The 18,418-nt window shown below is 40.3% G+C and overlaps 2 protein-coding genes across 3 annotated transcripts in view; one reads left to right on the top strand and one right to left on the bottom strand.

Moving 5' to 3' along the window:
• Nucleotides 1–677: 677 nt before the first annotated feature.
• The window catches only part of wcy (wacky), a 44,798-nt gene continuing 27,057 nt past the window's right edge, over nt 678–18,418 (bottom strand). Inside the window, exons 8-11 of one of the 2 annotated variants that reach the window (XM_065231497.1) lie at nt 8,602–8,840; nt 8,356–8,531; nt 8,118–8,281; nt 678–2,268 (exon numbers count right to left, since the gene is read on the bottom strand). In XM_065231497.1, the coding sequence (XP_065087569.1) occupies nt 2,190–2,268; nt 8,118–8,281; nt 8,356–8,531; nt 8,602–8,840 (658 nt within the window). In that variant the 3' untranslated portion in view covers nt 678–2,189. The remainder of the gene's footprint in view (nt 2,269–8,117; nt 8,282–8,355; nt 8,532–8,601; nt 8,841–18,418) is intronic. The other variant, XM_065231498.1, reaches the window with a different exon arrangement.
• Nucleotides 9,185–11,213, top strand: Rad9 (cell cycle checkpoint control protein Rad9). Its single transcript, XM_065231519.1, has 3 exons — nt 9,185–9,438; nt 9,512–10,401; nt 10,466–11,213. The coding sequence occupies exons 1-3, from the start codon at nt 9,405–9,407 to the stop codon at nt 11,138–11,140; spliced, it is 1,599 nt and encodes a 532-aa protein (XP_065087591.1). The 5' UTR covers nt 9,185–9,404; the 3' UTR covers nt 11,141–11,213.

Below are 18,418 nucleotides of genomic sequence, written 5' to 3'. Positions count from 1 at the left end.
TAATAACTGGTACCGTCCGACGGCTCAAAATGTATGATTTTTCATCCAGAAGTAAATGGACATCATGCCATCGACCAACAGGTGGATCTGGCTACATCTGGATACGAGATACCGGTTCCAGCAGGGCCTCAAAAAGACCACTTCCTGATCCTCATGTACTGGTACCGTCTATTTACTTCTGGATGAAAAATCATAAATTTAGAGCCGTCGGACGGTACCACTACATGAGGTTATGGAAGTTTACTTTTGTGCCCTATTGAAACAGATGGCAGGTAACCTAGATGGCCAAATTGGAGAAATAATGGTCAGGGTGCCATTCTAGGAACTTTAATCTTTCATTTGAGGTTCAAAAATTGATTTTTGGGAGTGAGTTGCAGCCTGGGTCGTGCAAATCAAATGGATAGTCATCTCACTCGCGGTGACTTTTGTCACCTCACCTCATTCGCGGCGCAGAATAGGCATCAAGGGTTTTTTTTTTCGTTTTCCGCAGTGAGTTACCAGATCCACGTTGACATTATTCAGTGATTGTTGGCACATTTTGTTAGGAATTTAAATTACTAAAGAAGAGTCAGATCTCACCGCAGGTGGATAAATGTGGGATTATTTTTTATTAGAATCGATCGAAGCAGTCGCCGGAACGTTCTCTATACACTTCCAACAAAAGCACCTCGCCGTCATTTGATTTAAATATACTTTGTTGTATTATTTCATATTACTAAACTTTACTATTTTCCCTATGACTTATTTTTCATGTTTTTCTTTCTTTTGTTATCGATTCTTGTTTTCTGTCGTTATATCAAAGAGATGGATCCAGATGTTTCAATTTTGCTGCTTTCCGTCCGCGTTCGTCCGTTCGTCAGTCTCGTCCGTCTTGGTCGGTCTATCTTCCGCCGTTTTTTTTTTTGTATTCACAGTTATGATTCTCTACTTTTAGTACATTTCGTTAAGTTAGATTACTTTGATTTCCCGATATTTTTGTTTGTTTAGTTTTATCTGCATGCAAGATTACCAAGGTTATTCAGAAAAAAAAAGTTACATCTGCTCCAACGACGACGAATTGAACGTACGTCAAGCGCTGCTTAAAAACTGTGTTCTCTTCGCGTTGCTCTGATGTTTTTTTTTCAATCATTTGTCAACTTTTGTTTATTTAATTGATTTTACGCTTTTACTTTGTCTTAATAGTAACTTATAGAGTAATGAAATATACATGAATATTAGACTACTTTTTAGCATTTTTTGTATTTTACTTGTTTTTTCTCTAGAAAGTGCTTCTAACGTGTATCAGTTTCATTTTCAACTTGTTTCTTCTTCTTTTTTGTTGCATGTATCCTCTTTATTCTTTTTTTTTGTTTACCTAAACAGTTCGCGGAAGAGTGCCTTTCACCGTCATCCGTGTGAGGCCCTATAAAAGTGTGTAGTAGTATTGTAGAGATATTGCCGACGACGTCCTCTTCCCGGCATGAATGCAGTTCGTATAGAGACAGATGGGGAGATGCGGGGGCTGATTATAACTATTTTTCAATATATGCTACTGAATGATTTTTTTTTTTCAACATCGGGTGCAATATTTTTATTTGATTTTTTTTTAGAAAACATTAAACAAGTTTTGATCAAATATCTGATAGGTTACATTTTTTTTTGAGAAAAGAGAACATAAACTTGACCTTCCATTTTATCTTTCATATAAATATAATAATAATAACAGTTTAAAATCATATCCTTTGATGATTCGTACGATTTGCTTTATATCTTCAGTCATCCTAGAAATTCCCAACGGTTATGTGTAAAAGTGTGTGTGTGAATCTCTCTGCGCAATTTATTAGTGTATGTGTGTGTGTGAATGGGGGGAGGCTATCATGATGAATGTATGCTTATGTGATTCAGCTTCTTTCTCCTTGCATCCTTCTGTCGACTCGCGGATATCCGAGCAGGGTTGTTTCTAAAAAATCCCTTCTACATTTTTTATACATGGATGTGTTTATGTTTGTCCGACTGTTAATTTGTTGTTGATGTTTTAGCTTTGTATCAATCAGTTTTGTATTGCAGTGTATAACATGCATCCCAGTTAGGTATTTTTTTAAATTTTCTTCTTTGATCTTCCTTTAAAAAGAAAGGATGATTCCTAGTTTATTTTTTTTGCAGGGCTTTCTATATTTTTTTATATAAATTTAACTTTTTATTTAATAGCGCTATAGATCATCGGACATAAAAGAGTTTTCCGACTTTAGCTCTTCTAGTCTACGAATTTGTTGCCGTAGATACATGATTCTGGAATAGCAAAAAAAAAAAGACAGATATGCGATGTAGAATAAAATATACAGTGTTGTTCAACTGATAATCTTCAGTAACATCTCTTAGACTATTTGCGGTAAAATATTCTCCACTATTAGAGAAACTGTATATTGACAGCAAATATATCATATTAACAATATGATCCATTCTGCATTCCCCATACATGGCAATAGCGAAACAAAAAATATTGATTCACGCACCATCTAACGTTGAATAAGGTCAGTAGCAATTACAATCTAGGTGCTTTATTACAAAAATAAAAGTCAAATTATTTGCATTAATTACATTTAGCACATGTAAATTTGTCACTATTGTCATCAAATAAAATTATATGCTGGAATACGCACATTTAAAATATTATACAATTTTTCATTTGGTGTATCCCTTGTGAAGATAAACAAATACGTTAGTAGCCTTTTTGGCCACACAAAAGTACGTTGGCTTTGTTACTTCTTGTACTTGAAAAAGTTTGCCAGGCCTGGATGTCAAAAAATGGTTTAGGAAATTTTTCAAGCTCGACAAAAGGCGCATTCATCGCTAAAAATTCGGTTCGCCAGCTAAGTGGATCATATTGTTAATATAACACATTTTAACTAATCATGTTTGTATTACTTCATGCGCGAAGGTAACAGATTTACATAGTTGGAGATGTCTAACGTCAAATATCAGGCTTAAAGTGGTCATTTTATACGATAGATGAGGAGATGAAAGTATAGAGTTGATAGTTCCGTTAAAGTACAGCATTGTAAAAATTGTGTGTGTGTGTGTGAAACCTGTCTGCATCTATCCTATATCATAGGTGCAAACATTTTTAGCCCATGAGATGGAAGGTGACAGCTCTATTGTACATCCAGTGACCTATTTCAAGAATGCCCTGTTCCTACACGAAGTACAGCAGTGTAAAAATTGTATACAGAAAATAGAAAGCGAGCAAAGATCAATTTTGAGGAAGGCACGAATCGAGTTGATCGGGGGGAGATGCCCCTCACCATATCTCTCCAACAGGGGAGTTTGGTAAAAGCGGTGATCAATCCGATTCATACCTTTCTCAAAATTGACATTTGCTCGCTTTATATTCTCTAGATAGGGGAAAAGTTGGCTTCGGCAATACCTTAACCTATTATCGTCAGGGGGGTAAACAAAGTCCTAGAGCACTCAAATTTGGCCAATAGTTGCTCTGAAACACAATGTATCCACATGCCAAAATTGAGCTCTCAAGGACGTTGTTTACCCCCTGACGATAATAGGTTAAAGTATTGCCGAAGCCAACTTTTCCCCTAGGTCATTCCATCTCAAGTGACCGAGTAAATTTGCAAAATTGCATCGACCCTCTCCGATTTGAACCAAACTTGGTGGAATAACTTATTATGGACCAATATTGGCAAATCCAAAGTCTTAATCCAATCGACCTACCCCCCGCCGCTGGAGACCACCCCTTTTTTGTCGATTTATAATAAACACCAGTTATCAATGTTATATATCTCTGCAACCTGGTCTCTGGTCGGTAAATGCTGGGTAATGCGCAGTACAGATCCCATTGAGATCACTAACCTCTTCCCAGCAACTCCTATCCCTACCTCCCCGTGGTACCGGCCGGGAACTGTGAGCAACCTTAGGGAAGATCGTGTAACCAACCCCGGTGAGAACTTTGGTCATAGGCTGACAGGGAAGGGGGGGGGGGGGGGTTTGCTTCGGCAAGCCTGAGCGTCTGTTTTCCAGGAGGAGCGGCTCACAACAGTATCTGTTCCCCATGTTAGGGGCGGCTGATCTATGTTCGAGTACCAGTGAAGGATTCTAAGCACAACTGTGCACCCTGGTCCTCCGGAAAGTTAGGGGGTTGGTGTCAGGCCCTGCGAGCCAGCCGTAAAAAAAGCATTGCAACGGAAAATCAGCAACAGAGGAATACGAACCGAGACCAACGGCAACGACCCCAGCGACGAAATAGGACTTGCGATTGGAAACTCGGCACGTGGAACTGTCCATCTCTCAATTTCATCGGGAGCACCCGAATATTCGCCAATCTACTGAAGGACCGCGGATTCGGCATCGTAGCGCTGCAGGAGGTGTGTTGGACAGGATCCATTGTGCGAACGTTTAGAGGTAATCATACCATCTACCAGAGTTGCGGCAACACACGCGAGCCGGGCACAGCTTTCATCGTGATGGGCGAAATGCAGAAGCGCGTGATCGGTTGGTGATCAATCGACGAAAGAATGTGTAGGTTGAGGATCGAGGGCCGATTCTTCAACTTTAGCATAATCAACGTGCACAGCCCTCACTCCGGAAGCACTGATGATGAGAAGGACGCATTTTACGCGCAGTTCGCAGCCACGACGTCAAGATCATCATAGGAGACCTAAACGCTCAGGTAGGCCAAAAGGAGGAATTCAGACCGACGATTGGAAAGTTCAGCGCCCACCAGCTGACGAACGGGAACGGCCTACGACTCATCGATTTCGCCGCCTCCAAGAACATGGCCATACGTAGCACCTTTTTCTAACACAGCCTCCCCACCTGGAGATCACCACAGCAGACGGAATCGCAAATCGACCACGTTCTGATTGATGGACGGCACTTCTCCGACATCATCGACGTCAGGACCTATCGTGGCGCTAACATCGACTCTGACCACTACCTGATGATGGTAAAACTGCGCCCAAAACTTTCCGTCATCAACAATGTACGATACCGACGCCCGCCACGGTACAACCTAGAGCGACTGAAGCAACCGGATGTCGCCTTAGCATACGCGCAGAGGTGGGCGAGCTCGATGTGTCCCCTCTAGAGTACAGTAAAAGCAGCCATCACCGACGCAGCCGAGAGCACCATCGGGTAAGTGGAAAGAAGTCGCCGGAATGAATGGTTCGACGAGGAGTGCAGAGCGATTTTGGAGGAGAAGAACGCAGCGCGGGCGATAATGCTGCAGCATGGAACCCGACAGAACGTGGAACGGTATAAACAGAAGCGGAAACAGCAGACCCGCATCTTTCGGGAGAAAAAACGCCACCTGAAAGAAGCGGAGTGCGAGGAAATGGAACTGCTGTCCCGTTCCCAAGAAACACGGAAGTTCTACCAGAAGCTCAACGCATCCCGCAACGGCTTAGTGCCGCGAGCCGAAATGTGCAAGGATAAGAACGGGAGCCTCTTGACGGACGGACGTGAGGTGATTGAAAGGTGGAAGCAGCGCAATGGAGGAAACGACTACGTCAGTGCAGCAGAGGACGGAACTGATCCAACTCCTACGCTGAAGGAAGTTAAGGATGCCATTCAGCACCTCAAAAACAACAAAGCAGCTGGTAAGGATGGTATCGCAGCCGAACTCATCATGATGGGCCCAGAAAAGTTGGCCACCTGCCTGCACCGGATGATAGTCAGGATCTGGGAAACAGAACAGCTACCGGAGGAGTGGAAGGAGGGGGTAATCTGCCCCATTCACAAGAAAGGCGACCATTTGGAATGTGAGAACTTCAGAGCGATCGCCATTTTGAATGCCGCCTACAAAGTGCTATCCCAGATCATCTTCCGTCGTCTATCACCTAAAATGACCGAGTTCGTTGGAAGTTATCAAGCCGGCTTCATCGACGGCCGATCGATAACGAACCAGATCTTCACCGTACGGCAAATCCTCCATAAATGCCGTGAATACCAGGTCCCAACGCATCATTTGTTCATCGAATTTAAGGCGGCATACGACAGTATCGACCGCACAGAGCTATGGAAAATCATGGACGAGAACGGCTATCCTGGGAAGCTGATCAGACTGATCAAAGCAACTATGGACGGTGTGCAAAACTGCGTAAGGGTTTCGGGTGAACTATCCAGTTCATTAAAATCTCGCCGGGGACTGCGACAAGGTGACGGACTCTCATGCCTACTCTTCAACATCGCTCTAGAAGGTGTAATACGACGAGCCGGGCTCAACAGCCGGGGTACGATTTTCACGAAATCCGGTCAATTTGTGAGCTTTGCGGACGACATGGACATTATCGCAAGAACATTTGGAACGGTGGCAGAACTATACACCCGCCTGAAACACGAAGCAGCAAAGGTCGGACTGGTGGTGAATGCGTCAAAAACAAAGTACATGCTAGTAGGCGGAACCGAACATGACGGGATTCGTCTAGGAAGTAATGTCACGATAGACGGGGATACTTTCGGGGTAGTGGAGGAATTCGTTTACCTTGGATCCTTACTGACGGCTGGCAACAATGTGAGTCGTGAAATACGAAGGCGCATCATCAGTGGAAGTCGTGCCTACTACGGGCTCCAGAAGAAACTACGGTCAAAAAAGATACACCCCCGCACCAAATGTACCATTTACAGAACGCTAATAAAACCGGTGGTCCTCTATGGACACGAGACATGGACTATGCTCGAGGAGGACCTGCAAGCACTCGGAATTTTCGAGCGACGTGTGCTAATGAGAACGGTGAGTGGCGGCGAAGAATGAACCACGAGCTCGCTGCACTCTACGGCGAACCCAGCATCCAGAAGGTGGCCAAAGCCGGAAGGATGCGGTGGGCAGCGCATGTTGCAAGAATGCCGGACAACAACCCTGCAATGTTGGTGTTCCATACTGATCCAGTTGGCACAAGAAGGCGTGGAGCGCAGAGAGCACGATGGACGGATCAGGTAGAGCGTGATCTAGCGAGCATTGGGCATGACCGAGAATTGTGGCGTACTATTGTTGATTATGTCTTATCTTAAATGTGATGTTGTACAAATAAATGTATGTATGTATCTCTGCAACCTGGTTCAGTGACCACCTTGATCGACTCATATTCTCGCTTATTAGCCCCACTTTTCCCTAGTTGCAGACAATCGAAATTTATTGCAACCCAGGGCTGGTAGTAGGTAGGGGAAGGAGGGGCATAGTGAACAGGTGGGGCATAGTGGGCATCCCGCAGTTTGGTCCTGGATCTCTAACTGCATGTAACAAATCAACTGGTAGTAGGTTCAATATCATTATGATATTGATCATACTACCAACCAATTTGTTCCGAACGGCCGGAAGTCCAAGTTGATGCACGGGATGCTCACTATGCCCCACATGTTCACTATGCCCCTCTTACCCCTATATGTGATATAATAGTAGTGACTATTACATTGAAAACATTTTATGGTCTTGAACATAGCATTTGCCCCTGGAAATGTTTTGATTCCGGATTACAAGTCCGGATATTTTTCAAATTCCTGACCTTTTGAAAAAAATGTCGAGAGCTTGATAAACCATTTTTTGGCATCCTAGGCCTGGCAAACTTTAAGGATCAAGATGTAACAAAGCCAACGTTACACGGAGATGAAAAACTACCCAAAATTAAGTACTTTTCACTCAATTCCGGGGTTCAGCCCAATAGCCCAAATTTGAGTAAATCTCATATATTAGTTTCACCAGCAAAAAAAAACCTACTCTTAAGTATATTCTACCCAAAATTAAGTTTAATTTACGTAAATTTGAGTAGGTATATGCAATTCACTCAAAAGTATCTTATTGGACTAAACTATATCGTTGGGTCGAATCTCTCGTTCCTTTTTTGTTTACACACTGATTTGTAATTAATCTTTCTAACACAAATTTGTGACCAAATTCAGCTCTGATGTGAGTTTTTAAAGGCAAATTCTTTACTCTGAACATTGGTCATAAAAAAGTGACTTTTTTTGTGACTCACTTGAAAATAGTGACCTAGTCACTAACAAGTTACCTACTACCAGCCCTGGCAACCAATTTCAATGCCAGTGAACAATTTTTAACGTTTAACATTGTTCAACCGTCAAATTAAAGTAAATTTTTATTTCTGAACATGAAAGAAAAACTTGATACTCACTTCTGTTCTTGCAGCGTCGCCGTGATTTCCGTTATTCTAACTACACTCCTAGCACATTTTAAATCTGCCGATACTTTGCTGCACTGTAGATCACCGAGAATGTGGGCCTCCTCCGACATTTTCTGGACCTGAAACGGAGAAAAGAATACAGCCGCACAAGCCAGCTAGCTCGCATTAGTTGAATTACACGATTGATTATATGGTATCGGGAGATTTCAGTGGTGAAAAGCCGTCTTACCGTCTTTTCCAGTATTTCCGACGGCCATCCCGTCACGTGGGATATCAAATCGGCACGGAAGTACTTTGCTAAACTGGGCGTCAGATTCGGTCCTTGAGATCGGCCACTCTGGGACGAGGTCATCACTCCCTGCAGACTGCTCACGGCACTTGTCGTAGTCGTGCTCGTACCTTCCACTGTAAATTCACGGTTCAATGTGTAATGTGAATGTAACCTAGATGGCAAAAAACAGGTGTAGGTACTTACTCTTCCGATGATCCGGTAACACCAGGTCCATCTCTTGGGTGGGCGTGGGAGGACCATCCCCGCTGAGTAGCTGACTGCTATTGCTGCCCCCGCTCAGGTTCGCCGCCGAGGTGGACGAGTTCAGATTGTTGGACTGATGGTTGCTGTGATTATGCAGCCCACTGCCACCGCACGACATCGGCGTCGAAGGATGCGACAGGTTGGAAACATTATACAACGGTGAATTCAGTGCGTGTTCCCTGTGTGGAAAAATGGAATAAAATTAATTTTCTGGACAAAGTTAAATTGAAAACCGACACTAAACTGAAACAAAATCCATTGGAAAAAAATTCCTTTAAATCAAATACCTTCACCAATAGATTTTTGCAGAAAACAATTTCATTTAATTTTACAATTATGTATTTCTATCAAAATTACTATGCATTTTGAGCAAGCAGAGTAGTTTTGCCAGAATGATAGTAAATTTGTGAACATTCATAGTCAACTATACTGAATTCATAGTAGATTTAACGGCAATAAGCGTGAGTATATTAAAAATAAGTGTTTTCTGCAAAATAGCATTCCTAACTAAGGTCCTTGTTTCAGTATACTTTCTATCGCCCAACCGCTGTATTTGCACAGCGGTACGAGCTGGCAGCAATCGGGACTACACACAGCATGATCGATCAACTATGTCACTCGTCCGTCAAAGTGGCGGCTTGTCAAGTGACAACACGAAAAAATGTTTGTTTATCCGCTAGTTTGTGATAATTTTCCAATTTTCACCCAATTTACATTGAAAATCGAAAAAGTTACCAGTGAAAATGAACTGCATCATCACCGGACGGAACATGAAGAGTAAGTACAATTTTCGTTCGTTCTGTAGACGCTTGCAAGAGCCTAACCTAAAACACACAATCTTCCGTGTCAGTTCTCGCTCGAACGGTAAACTTCTTCTCAAAAATCGGGAATGAGCTCTACTTGGAAGCGCTTCCGACGGGATTGTCGCTCAAAGCCATCAACTCAATCAACACCGCCTACGTGATGGCCAACTTCAGTACGAAGTACTTCATCAGCTTCCGGCAGGGAGCGAACGATCGGTTCGAGGAAAACAACTGCAAAGTATCCATCAAACCGATGTTGAAAATCTTCAAACGCTTGGCAACGATTCAGGTTTGCAAGATCTGGCTGCAGGTCGATCGAAAGAAGATCATTTTCCAGTTCCAGTGTAAGTCGGACATTCTGAAAACACACATCATTCCACTGCTGGAACATGAACACATCAATTCGTTGCGATTGCCCGAGACATTCGCTAATAAGGTGGTCGGGGATCACAAAGTATTCAACCGGATATTGATGCACTTTCATAGAACGGTTAAGGAAGTCAATTTCGATGTTAAAACTGATGAAACAATTGTTTCTAACTACATTGAAAACACCAGCAAGGACCGAACAACTATGAGATCCACTTTATCGATTGGATGCTCAGCGTTTAAATTATACGATTTGGAATCTCCTTCCAACATAACATTCTGCTACAAGGAATTCAAAGCTATGGCTCATTACGCTGAACACAATCGGATGATAGTGGACATGAATTTCGACCAGGCAGGGGGCCCTCTTATGATCCGGATGAAGAAAGATGATGTTCTGCAGATTCGGTTCATAATGGGAACGATGAGACCACGGTTGGAAAAGCAGAACAGAAGCGTCCAGCGAGCGAACAGAAAGCTAACGGATCAGCTGGGAGAGAAGAAGGGGACAACCGTTAGGACCACCGATAGCGAACGTATCGACACTTGCCGTACTTCGATCAGTCAGGTTTGTTTGGCAGTTTGTCTGCATTTTACAAATTAATTTTATCATTTCTTTTCACCTCCAACAGGCTAGCGATCAAACGGAAATGTCTGAGATGGAATCCAGAAATAGTTGTTTGCGAGGTGATGATACACGCCATCGAACGGGGCTGGAAACGGTACAACACGAACAGACTCCGAATGCAAGAAGAAGTGAAGCACCTTCCAGAATGAATTCCAAACCCAACCAAGAACCATTCCTCGAGGGCTTACACAGCCTCTCAACACCAGCATCCATCGAAAATATCGATCACCCTCCAGCGGCGGTCCCACTGCCAAACAATCCACCTCTGCGAACGGAAGATGATCCACACTCGTATGACGTCGTCTTTGCAGGTAATTCTGATGATCCGAATTCTGAAAGCCAGAACCTGCTGGCAGCAGCAACACCGACCTCCAGTAAACGAAGGACCGATTCCCAAAAGCAACACCCAAAGGCAAAACGACCCAACTTGACGCATCTGCGCTCGGAAGCTCTCTTCACCGGAGACGCACAGCCTCCTGTTCCTTCGACGTCGTCCCGTGTTTCGTTGAATATTCCCGAAACGGTGCCCGAGTCGCCGGAAGCCGTTGCCGATCGGAAGCGGAAAAAGGAAAAATTACGGGACATTTTCCGCAAGTGCTTTGAAAATACGTTCGATCCCCGCAAGATCAGCACCAGTGTGGAGTTCTATGCCGAGAATTCCGATCCGGAGGATAATTGAAAACAAATATTATATCATTACACAAGTGTACGTTCATTAAAGTTTACTGTAACCGATAATTGGAATGTTTTATGATTCAATTCGAATTTCTGTTCAGCATTTAGTTGGAGCTCTTCTCTGAATTCATTTGGAACTCTCCTCAGAATTTGGCAACTGTCCACGGCCCATACAAATTATAAAATTTTTGTATGGACAATTGTCTACGAAGGGGGGGGGGGGGGGGGTCATGAATAAAAAAAAAAAAAAACTGTCTACGTAGTTAATGAACGTGTAAACAAAAACAAGAAAGGAAAATTTGCTTTCCAGGAGAAGTCGTTAGAAATTTTCGGGCAATGTTTGAACTAGTTTCTGGAGGAAGCCGATAAAACCTCCAGCGGAAGAATAAATTAGTGCTTCTGGAGAAAGTTTAAAGAAAGTTCTAAGAGAAGTCGGAAAAACTTCCGGGGAACTTCCAAGACAAATATTGAGAAACTTCTAGTGACAATTTGAAGAAGCTTTCGGAAGCAGAGGAAGCCAAACAAGATTCGGAAATCTGAAACAAATTCCAGGAGTAGCCATTTCTAGGGAAAGCCAAAAGAAACTCAGAAAAACCTTCCAATAGAAGCCGAAAAAAACCTACAGAGAATGGCTTATGGAGAAAGATCCAGAGGAAGACGAACGGAATTTCTGGGAGATACAATTGGTAGAAGTTTAATTAAACTTCCTGGAGAAGACGGAAGAAACTTCCTGGAGACGCTGGAAGAAACTTCCTAATAGTGCGTTCAGACTATAGCTGATACAGAGCTGCCAGGTGGTTTTATAAAAAATCTGTATCCACTCTATTAAAAAATCTGTATTTTCTGTATTGACGATTTTTTTCTTAATTAATCATGTTTTGTTGTTTTACAAATACAGTGCATACAAAATAACCATAAAAAGTGCTTAACCACCTATTCGGGCTATCGTACTAACCATACGGGATATAATTGCGCCATTTGTGATATCGTCCGTACTTATTTATAAGAGTGATATGAAGCCGTTTGAAAATGTATGGAGATTTTAGTTTCTATTCATTATCTTCCTGATAAGCAGTTTTAAATGCAAAAAAGTGCACGAGTTCATTACTATTTGATATTTTTAATATAGATGAATACAATTAATTACATCATTTGTGTGGTAGTTACACCGAAAAGTCGAGAGATATCGCCCCGCCAGTGCTGGTAAAATCATTTTTGCAGTATGGAGAATATCAGAAAATCCGCAATTTCTTACGAAATACATTTTCAATACAAATAAAATGTTTACGAGTACTTGTATTTGTACCATTTTAATGTGCTCGGGCACTTTTCTTGTATTTAACATACATGCTTATATTGGAAATATTCGATTAATACTGTAAATCCCCATACAATCTCAAATCGTTTACTACCAGCTCCATATGCATCCGAAAGCGGTTGATCCTCTGGTTGTGAATGCTGTCAAAAACACCATAACATTCATTTTATAAAAATCTGTATAAATCTGTATTGTAATTTAAAAATCTGTGATAAATCTGTATTCTGTATCGGGTCTGTATTAAGATTAAAAAATCTGTATAATACAGATAAATCTGTATAAATGGCAGCGCTGAGCTGATATCATGTAATATACAGTCATACCTACGATTTCCGGTGAAAATTTGACGTATGAGTGCTCATTGCACGAAAGCCTATATTACATCTGAACGTACTATAAGGTAGATTGGAAGAAACTTCTGGAGAAAGTCGGAAGACATAGGGCTTACGGATCAGTCGAAAGAAACATCAAGGAGAAGTTGGGGAAAAAATCCGGATGAAACAGATATCTTGGGGATGTTTGCGCAACACTCCCTGAAGTTCTTACATGTTCTAATGATCCTGAGTAATTTTCCTTATTTTTTATAAAACATCCCTGAAGACCCAACAGTGCCCCTGAAGTTTCCTGAACATTCCTGAAATGCACTTCGGAACAGTGGCGTCGCCCTAACCTCAATCTACCTGTTCAACAACTCTCAACACGTAACCAAACAAAACAATATTGGATCAAATGGATACAAATCAGTGAAACTAGAATACCCTGTGCCTTTTGAAACGGATATGAATGTAAACATGACCCTAAATAACATTTTCAAAGTTGTTGAACAGGTAAAAAGTGAGGTTACGCGACGCCACTGCTTCGGAATATCACTTAATTCCTCGGAACTCCTTGAAAGTTCTTGCAATTTTCTTAAAGTTATGGAGCTGTTTTGAAGTTCTCTGATCATCCTCAAGGTACTCGGAACTTCCTTGATTATAATGAAACTACTAGAAAAAAATCTCTTATCTTCTTTGAAGGACTTCTTAAGTGCTCTGACAGTATTTTTGAAATGAATGGAACGTCAGCAATGACATTCTCTGATCTTCTCAATTTTTTAAATGTTTAAAAGTTGTAGGAACTTCCCTTAATATGATCGCACAATTTTATAATCTTCATTTGACTTCTCTTACGTTTCTAAAATTTTCATAAACCCGGAACTCGTTTAAAGGTTCATCAATTTCCTTTAAATTAATTGCTTCCTTAAGTTATCTGAATTCTCCCGGAAAAAAATGCAACAGTCCTGAAAACCATTAAATTTTCCTGAAGTGCTTTGCACTTGTGAAGTTTCCAAAATTATACACTATCCTGAAATTCCCGGTGTTCTCGAATTTTAACAGAATTTAATGCAACTTTCTTTAATTCATCGGAACTTACCCTGACAGATCTTTAAACTTATTCCAAAAGTCTAGAGTATTCTGAAGATTCAATACTTTTTAAAAGTTCCTGCAGGTTTCCTGAAGCAAACATGGAGCCGCAATAAAACACTTTAAGCATGAAGTTCCGGGGAAATTGAAAAAAAAAAATTGGCGATAGAAGATGGAAGAACCTTTCGAGCGAAGTCAAAAGAAACTTCCAAGGGATGTCGAAATAACTTTCTCGTAGGAATCGGAAAATAACATACGGGGTAAGTTCCTGGTTAGCCAAAAACGGCAAGGAAATGGAAACATTAGTCTAAAGAGTATCAAGTATAAGAAGTTCCTGAAGAATAATGTTTTGAGCAGGCTTTAAAAACATGAGATATTCAAAAAGGTAAAAATCTCTCACAATGGTTTTCTCGAACAGTTCAGCGTGGACAGGCAATCATTTTGATTATTTAAAAAATCGGTATTCTGAGAAACCATATCTGTATATCGGTATCAAGTTCGAAAATCGATACATCTAGCAACGTTAACAGAGATCTCGTGAACTCCAATTGTCCAGAAGGCAGAACGCCAGCAGCAAGAAACGAAAAAGAGCGGAGGCGGAGCACCGAAACAAATGCTGAGGAAATCCGACCGAAGCACCAGCGCGACGCGACAGCAACTGAACTACGTGAAACAATCTTTTGTCATCGAATTTTCACAATATTCTTCATTAGATGATTATCAATTGAATGATCGGTTAACACTATTTAAAACGAATACTCTATTGCTTTAGTAAAAGTCGAAAAGCACGCGGAAAACAACAAAATCTGCGGATAGCGAAAGCAAAACGCTACTTACAGATTTTGGTCATTTCATATAGGTTAAATGACGGCTTCGGTAATATCTTATTCTATTATCGTCAGGGGGTAAGCAACATCATTGAGAGCTCAATTTTGGCATGTGGATACATTGTGTTTCAAAGCATCTATTGGCCAAATTTGAGTGCTCTGAGACTTTGTTTACCCCTTGACGATAGTAGGCCGAAGCCGACATTTCCCCCACAAATATGAAAGAAAATCCAAGGAATGTTCTGTGTAATATATGTTTGATTTTCGAGAAATTGAAAATTGATTTCATATTATTGCTTAATTATCAATTCCTTTTACTGCCATGAAAATACATTTTTGAGAATAGGGGGTTTACCATTTAACTTTCATGATTTCAATTTTCTCTTCAAAACTAACATTTAAAGGAATGAAAAATTTGCGTTCCCGATTGAACAATGGCCATCCTGATTGTCCCATTAGTATATGATCCTCTGTTGGACTTACATACATGGAATTCATTGCTTCAATCGGAAGGGGAATGTTTTTTATGATGGGATTAAAAACGAATGCTTTTTATGCTAGTCAGATGAGATGAATTCCTACTCAAGCGGAGCACCCGGAACAAACCGGAAAAGCACCAATAGAATGAAATACAGAAGGTACTACATATGCTGGTGTGGTGGAATCAGTCAGAAACCGATCGGTGTTCAAGTCTAACCCATGTCAGTTGTGTCCAGTGATCAAGCCGTTCGACGATGTCAATCGAAAACCGTCCAATGTTAACGCCTTTATCGATGTCCGCCGGAGACCGTCCGATTTTCAAACCGTGTCCGATATCCATAGTAGCCCGTGCGGTGTTCAAACCTAGCCTAAGTATATGTTAGCCAGGATTGTGCTACATTTCCCCGAATGTCGTTTCCCCGAATGTCACTTCCCCGAACGCCATTTCCCCGAATGTGCCATTTCCCCGAAAAAAAAAGTTGGGAAATTTCCAACCGTTATTGCTGGCAATTTTCTTACTATATTTTGAGCATAGTGAGCAGATTGCAAACCAGATTAAATTTCAAGCCATGCAAATGGAATGTTTATGAGATTAACCCAGCTACCAATTAATTTGCTTCGAGTAGCTAGAAACGCATTGCCAAAGCACATGATGCTGACTATGCCCCGCTTTCCCCTATATTAATGTATTGAGCCGTTAAAAGCATTTTCATTTTTATATATAGAATAATAATCCAAAACCAAAAAGACAGACCAAAACCAAAGAGCACCAAAAATTTGGCAAAATATCGTCGGTTTGACAAATTGATTATAAATTTTAAGGAGGTTTTGCCTTCTTTTATTTACGAGCAATTCTTTCGAGAACTTTGGAAAAACATGAGAGATCGATGGTTTGACAAAATGGTAAAATATGTTTATTCCTACTTTTTTACATAAGCAGTTCTTTCGGGAAATTTAGCAAAACTTGTTTCGGAAATTATTGCAATCAAATGTCAACAGGTGACAGTAATAAACAGAAGTTATGGCGATTTGTTTTGTACGCAGAAAGTCGGAAATGATTGTTTTATTAAATTAGAGCCTTTTTCTTGGCCCTTTGAAAAAAAATATTGGTACCGAAGGTGGCTTATATTATGGCGCAACACCCCTACCAAATATTTTTTTCTCGTTTCGCCTCCACAAACGAAAATTTAATAAAAATATTGAAATCTGCATACATTATTTTTCGGTTTAACTTTTCGTCCATAGAAGGTGGCGCTATGTTGTCAGTAGTTGTGAGTGTAAAACTCACAGCATTCCTCGATTCATTTGTCAAATCATATATCTCAGAAGTTTCGCCAAATTCCTCGATTTGAATTTATAAAAGAAAAAATCTCGTAAAACTATGTTATCAATTTTAAATCCATCGACCTCACATATTGTCTAAGTTCCCGGAAGACTGCTCGTTTATAAAAGAGGGAAAAATTTCCTCAAAATACATTACGTCAATCTCACAAGTTTTGAGAAAGTTTTCGAAAAAACATTTATAAAAGAAGGATAAAATATGTCTACGGCTGAAAATCTCCTAAATAAATTTAAAAAGAAGGGAAAATCTCCTAAAAATTTATTACCAATCCGTCAAATCATCGATATTAGTTTTGCCAAAGTTCTCGAAAGAACTGCTCATGTATAAAATAAGGGAAAATGTCCTAAAAATATATTACCAATTTTTACACTTCCACTTCTGGTACAGAGATTTTCCTTTTTTTTATCATGAGCTGTTCTTTTAAGGTTAATTGTTGCAATATTCAAAGATGTCTTCTTAATGCTCGCGAAACCAACCATAGAAATGTAATACAGTCAAAGTATTTTATAAATTTTTGGATTTCATTCGAGGAAATTACATTCGGGAAATGTAATTCGGGGGAATGGCATTCGGGGAAATGGGGTATATGTTTGTTTGGGATTCGGGGAAATGGCGTTCGGGGAAGTGACATTCGGGGAAACGACATTCGGGGAAATGTAGCACAATCGTTAGCCAGGGCTGGTAGTGCTGATCCGATATAATAGTAGGGACTTTAGTGACTAAAATTATGGAAATAGTGACCAAATAGTGACTTGTAAATACTAAATAAGGAACCATTTATATGGTTACTTAGAAATTCAAATACAGTTTGATATGTCATGGAACTTAAAATCAAATTTCATAAATTCCTTTAATTTAATCGAATCTCACAACGGAATCTCCTGTGAAGAGCATTTGAAGTGATTTGAATAATTTACATCTGTATGATGACTAGCAAACAGAAATTCCCATTTTTTTATGAGCTTTAATTTAATTCTGCGTTCGAATTTTTTAAAATTTTGTTATATCTAGGCAGATAACTTTGATAATTCGCTCTTTTCACAGAATTTCTTCAGAATGATCTTAAGAATTTTTTTTAGGATAATTCCCCTTCTCTTAAACTTAGAGGCAAATAAGCTTTTGCAAAAATAATATTGTATTCTTGAAATTCTTCGCAGAACAATCAACAAAATTCTTGAAAATAGATTATTTTCGAAGTTGGAAAGGCTTAACATCAAATATCAGAATAAAAGTGGACATTTTATATGATAGATGAGGAGATGAAAGTAAAGAGTTGATGGTTCCGTTATAGTACGGCAGTGTGAAATTTGTGAATAAAGGACAATTTTGAGGAAGGTACGAATCGGGTAGAGCATCTCCTTTACCAAGCTCATCCGTTAATGAGGGATGGTGAGGGGAGTTCCCCCCTGCCACCACTGGCAAAAGGGATGTTGTTTCACACTCAAGTCTCTGGCGTAAACATCTACCCGTTTCGTACCTTCCACAAAATTGTCCTTTGCTCGCTCTCTATTTGTATATACAATTTTCACACTGTCGTACTATAACGGAACTATCAACTCCATAATTTAATCTCCTCGTCTATCGTATAAAATCTCCACTTTATGTCTGATTATTTAAAGTAGATTATTTTCGTGTTTGATTGATTCTTCTAGGAACTCCCTGAAGGCTCCTTCCATAAATCCATTTTAAATTTATTTGAATTCTCTTTAGAATTTCCAATTGACCTCAGAAATTTCATAAATTTCTGCTTCGAATAATCTTGGACTTTTCCCCTGCATTTGATTGGAAATTCAATTCGTATTCTCATTAGAATTTCCTTTTCCTCAGATTTCTCAAAACAAAAATCCATCACAGAATAACTTTGAAAATCTTCTCGGAATTTATTTCGTACTCTTAAGAATTCTCTTGGAAG

Source organism: Ochlerotatus camptorhynchus, unplaced genomic scaffold (genome assembly GCF_037179485.1).
Source record: "Ochlerotatus camptorhynchus isolate MF236.1 unplaced genomic scaffold, CSIRO-AGI_Acam_v1.1 ptg000357l, whole genome shotgun sequence".
NCBI lineage: Eukaryota > Metazoa > Arthropoda > Insecta > Diptera > Culicidae > Ochlerotatus > Ochlerotatus camptorhynchus.
Note: the sequence above shows the minus strand (reverse complement) of the source record. Positions and strands in the feature narration are given on the sequence as shown.

Coding starts and splice junctions, on each gene's coding strand:
- Rad9 (XM_065231519.1), top strand. CDS start 9,405: ATGAACTGCATCATCACCGGACGGAACATGAAGA. Junction 9,439..9,511: donor CACCGGACGGAACATGAAGA/GTAAGTACAATT, acceptor CTTCCGTGTCAG/TTCTCGCTCGAACGGTAAAC. Junction 10,402..10,465: donor GCCGTACTTCGATCAGTCAG/GTTTGTTTGGCA, acceptor CACCTCCAACAG/GCTAGCGATCAAACGGAAAT.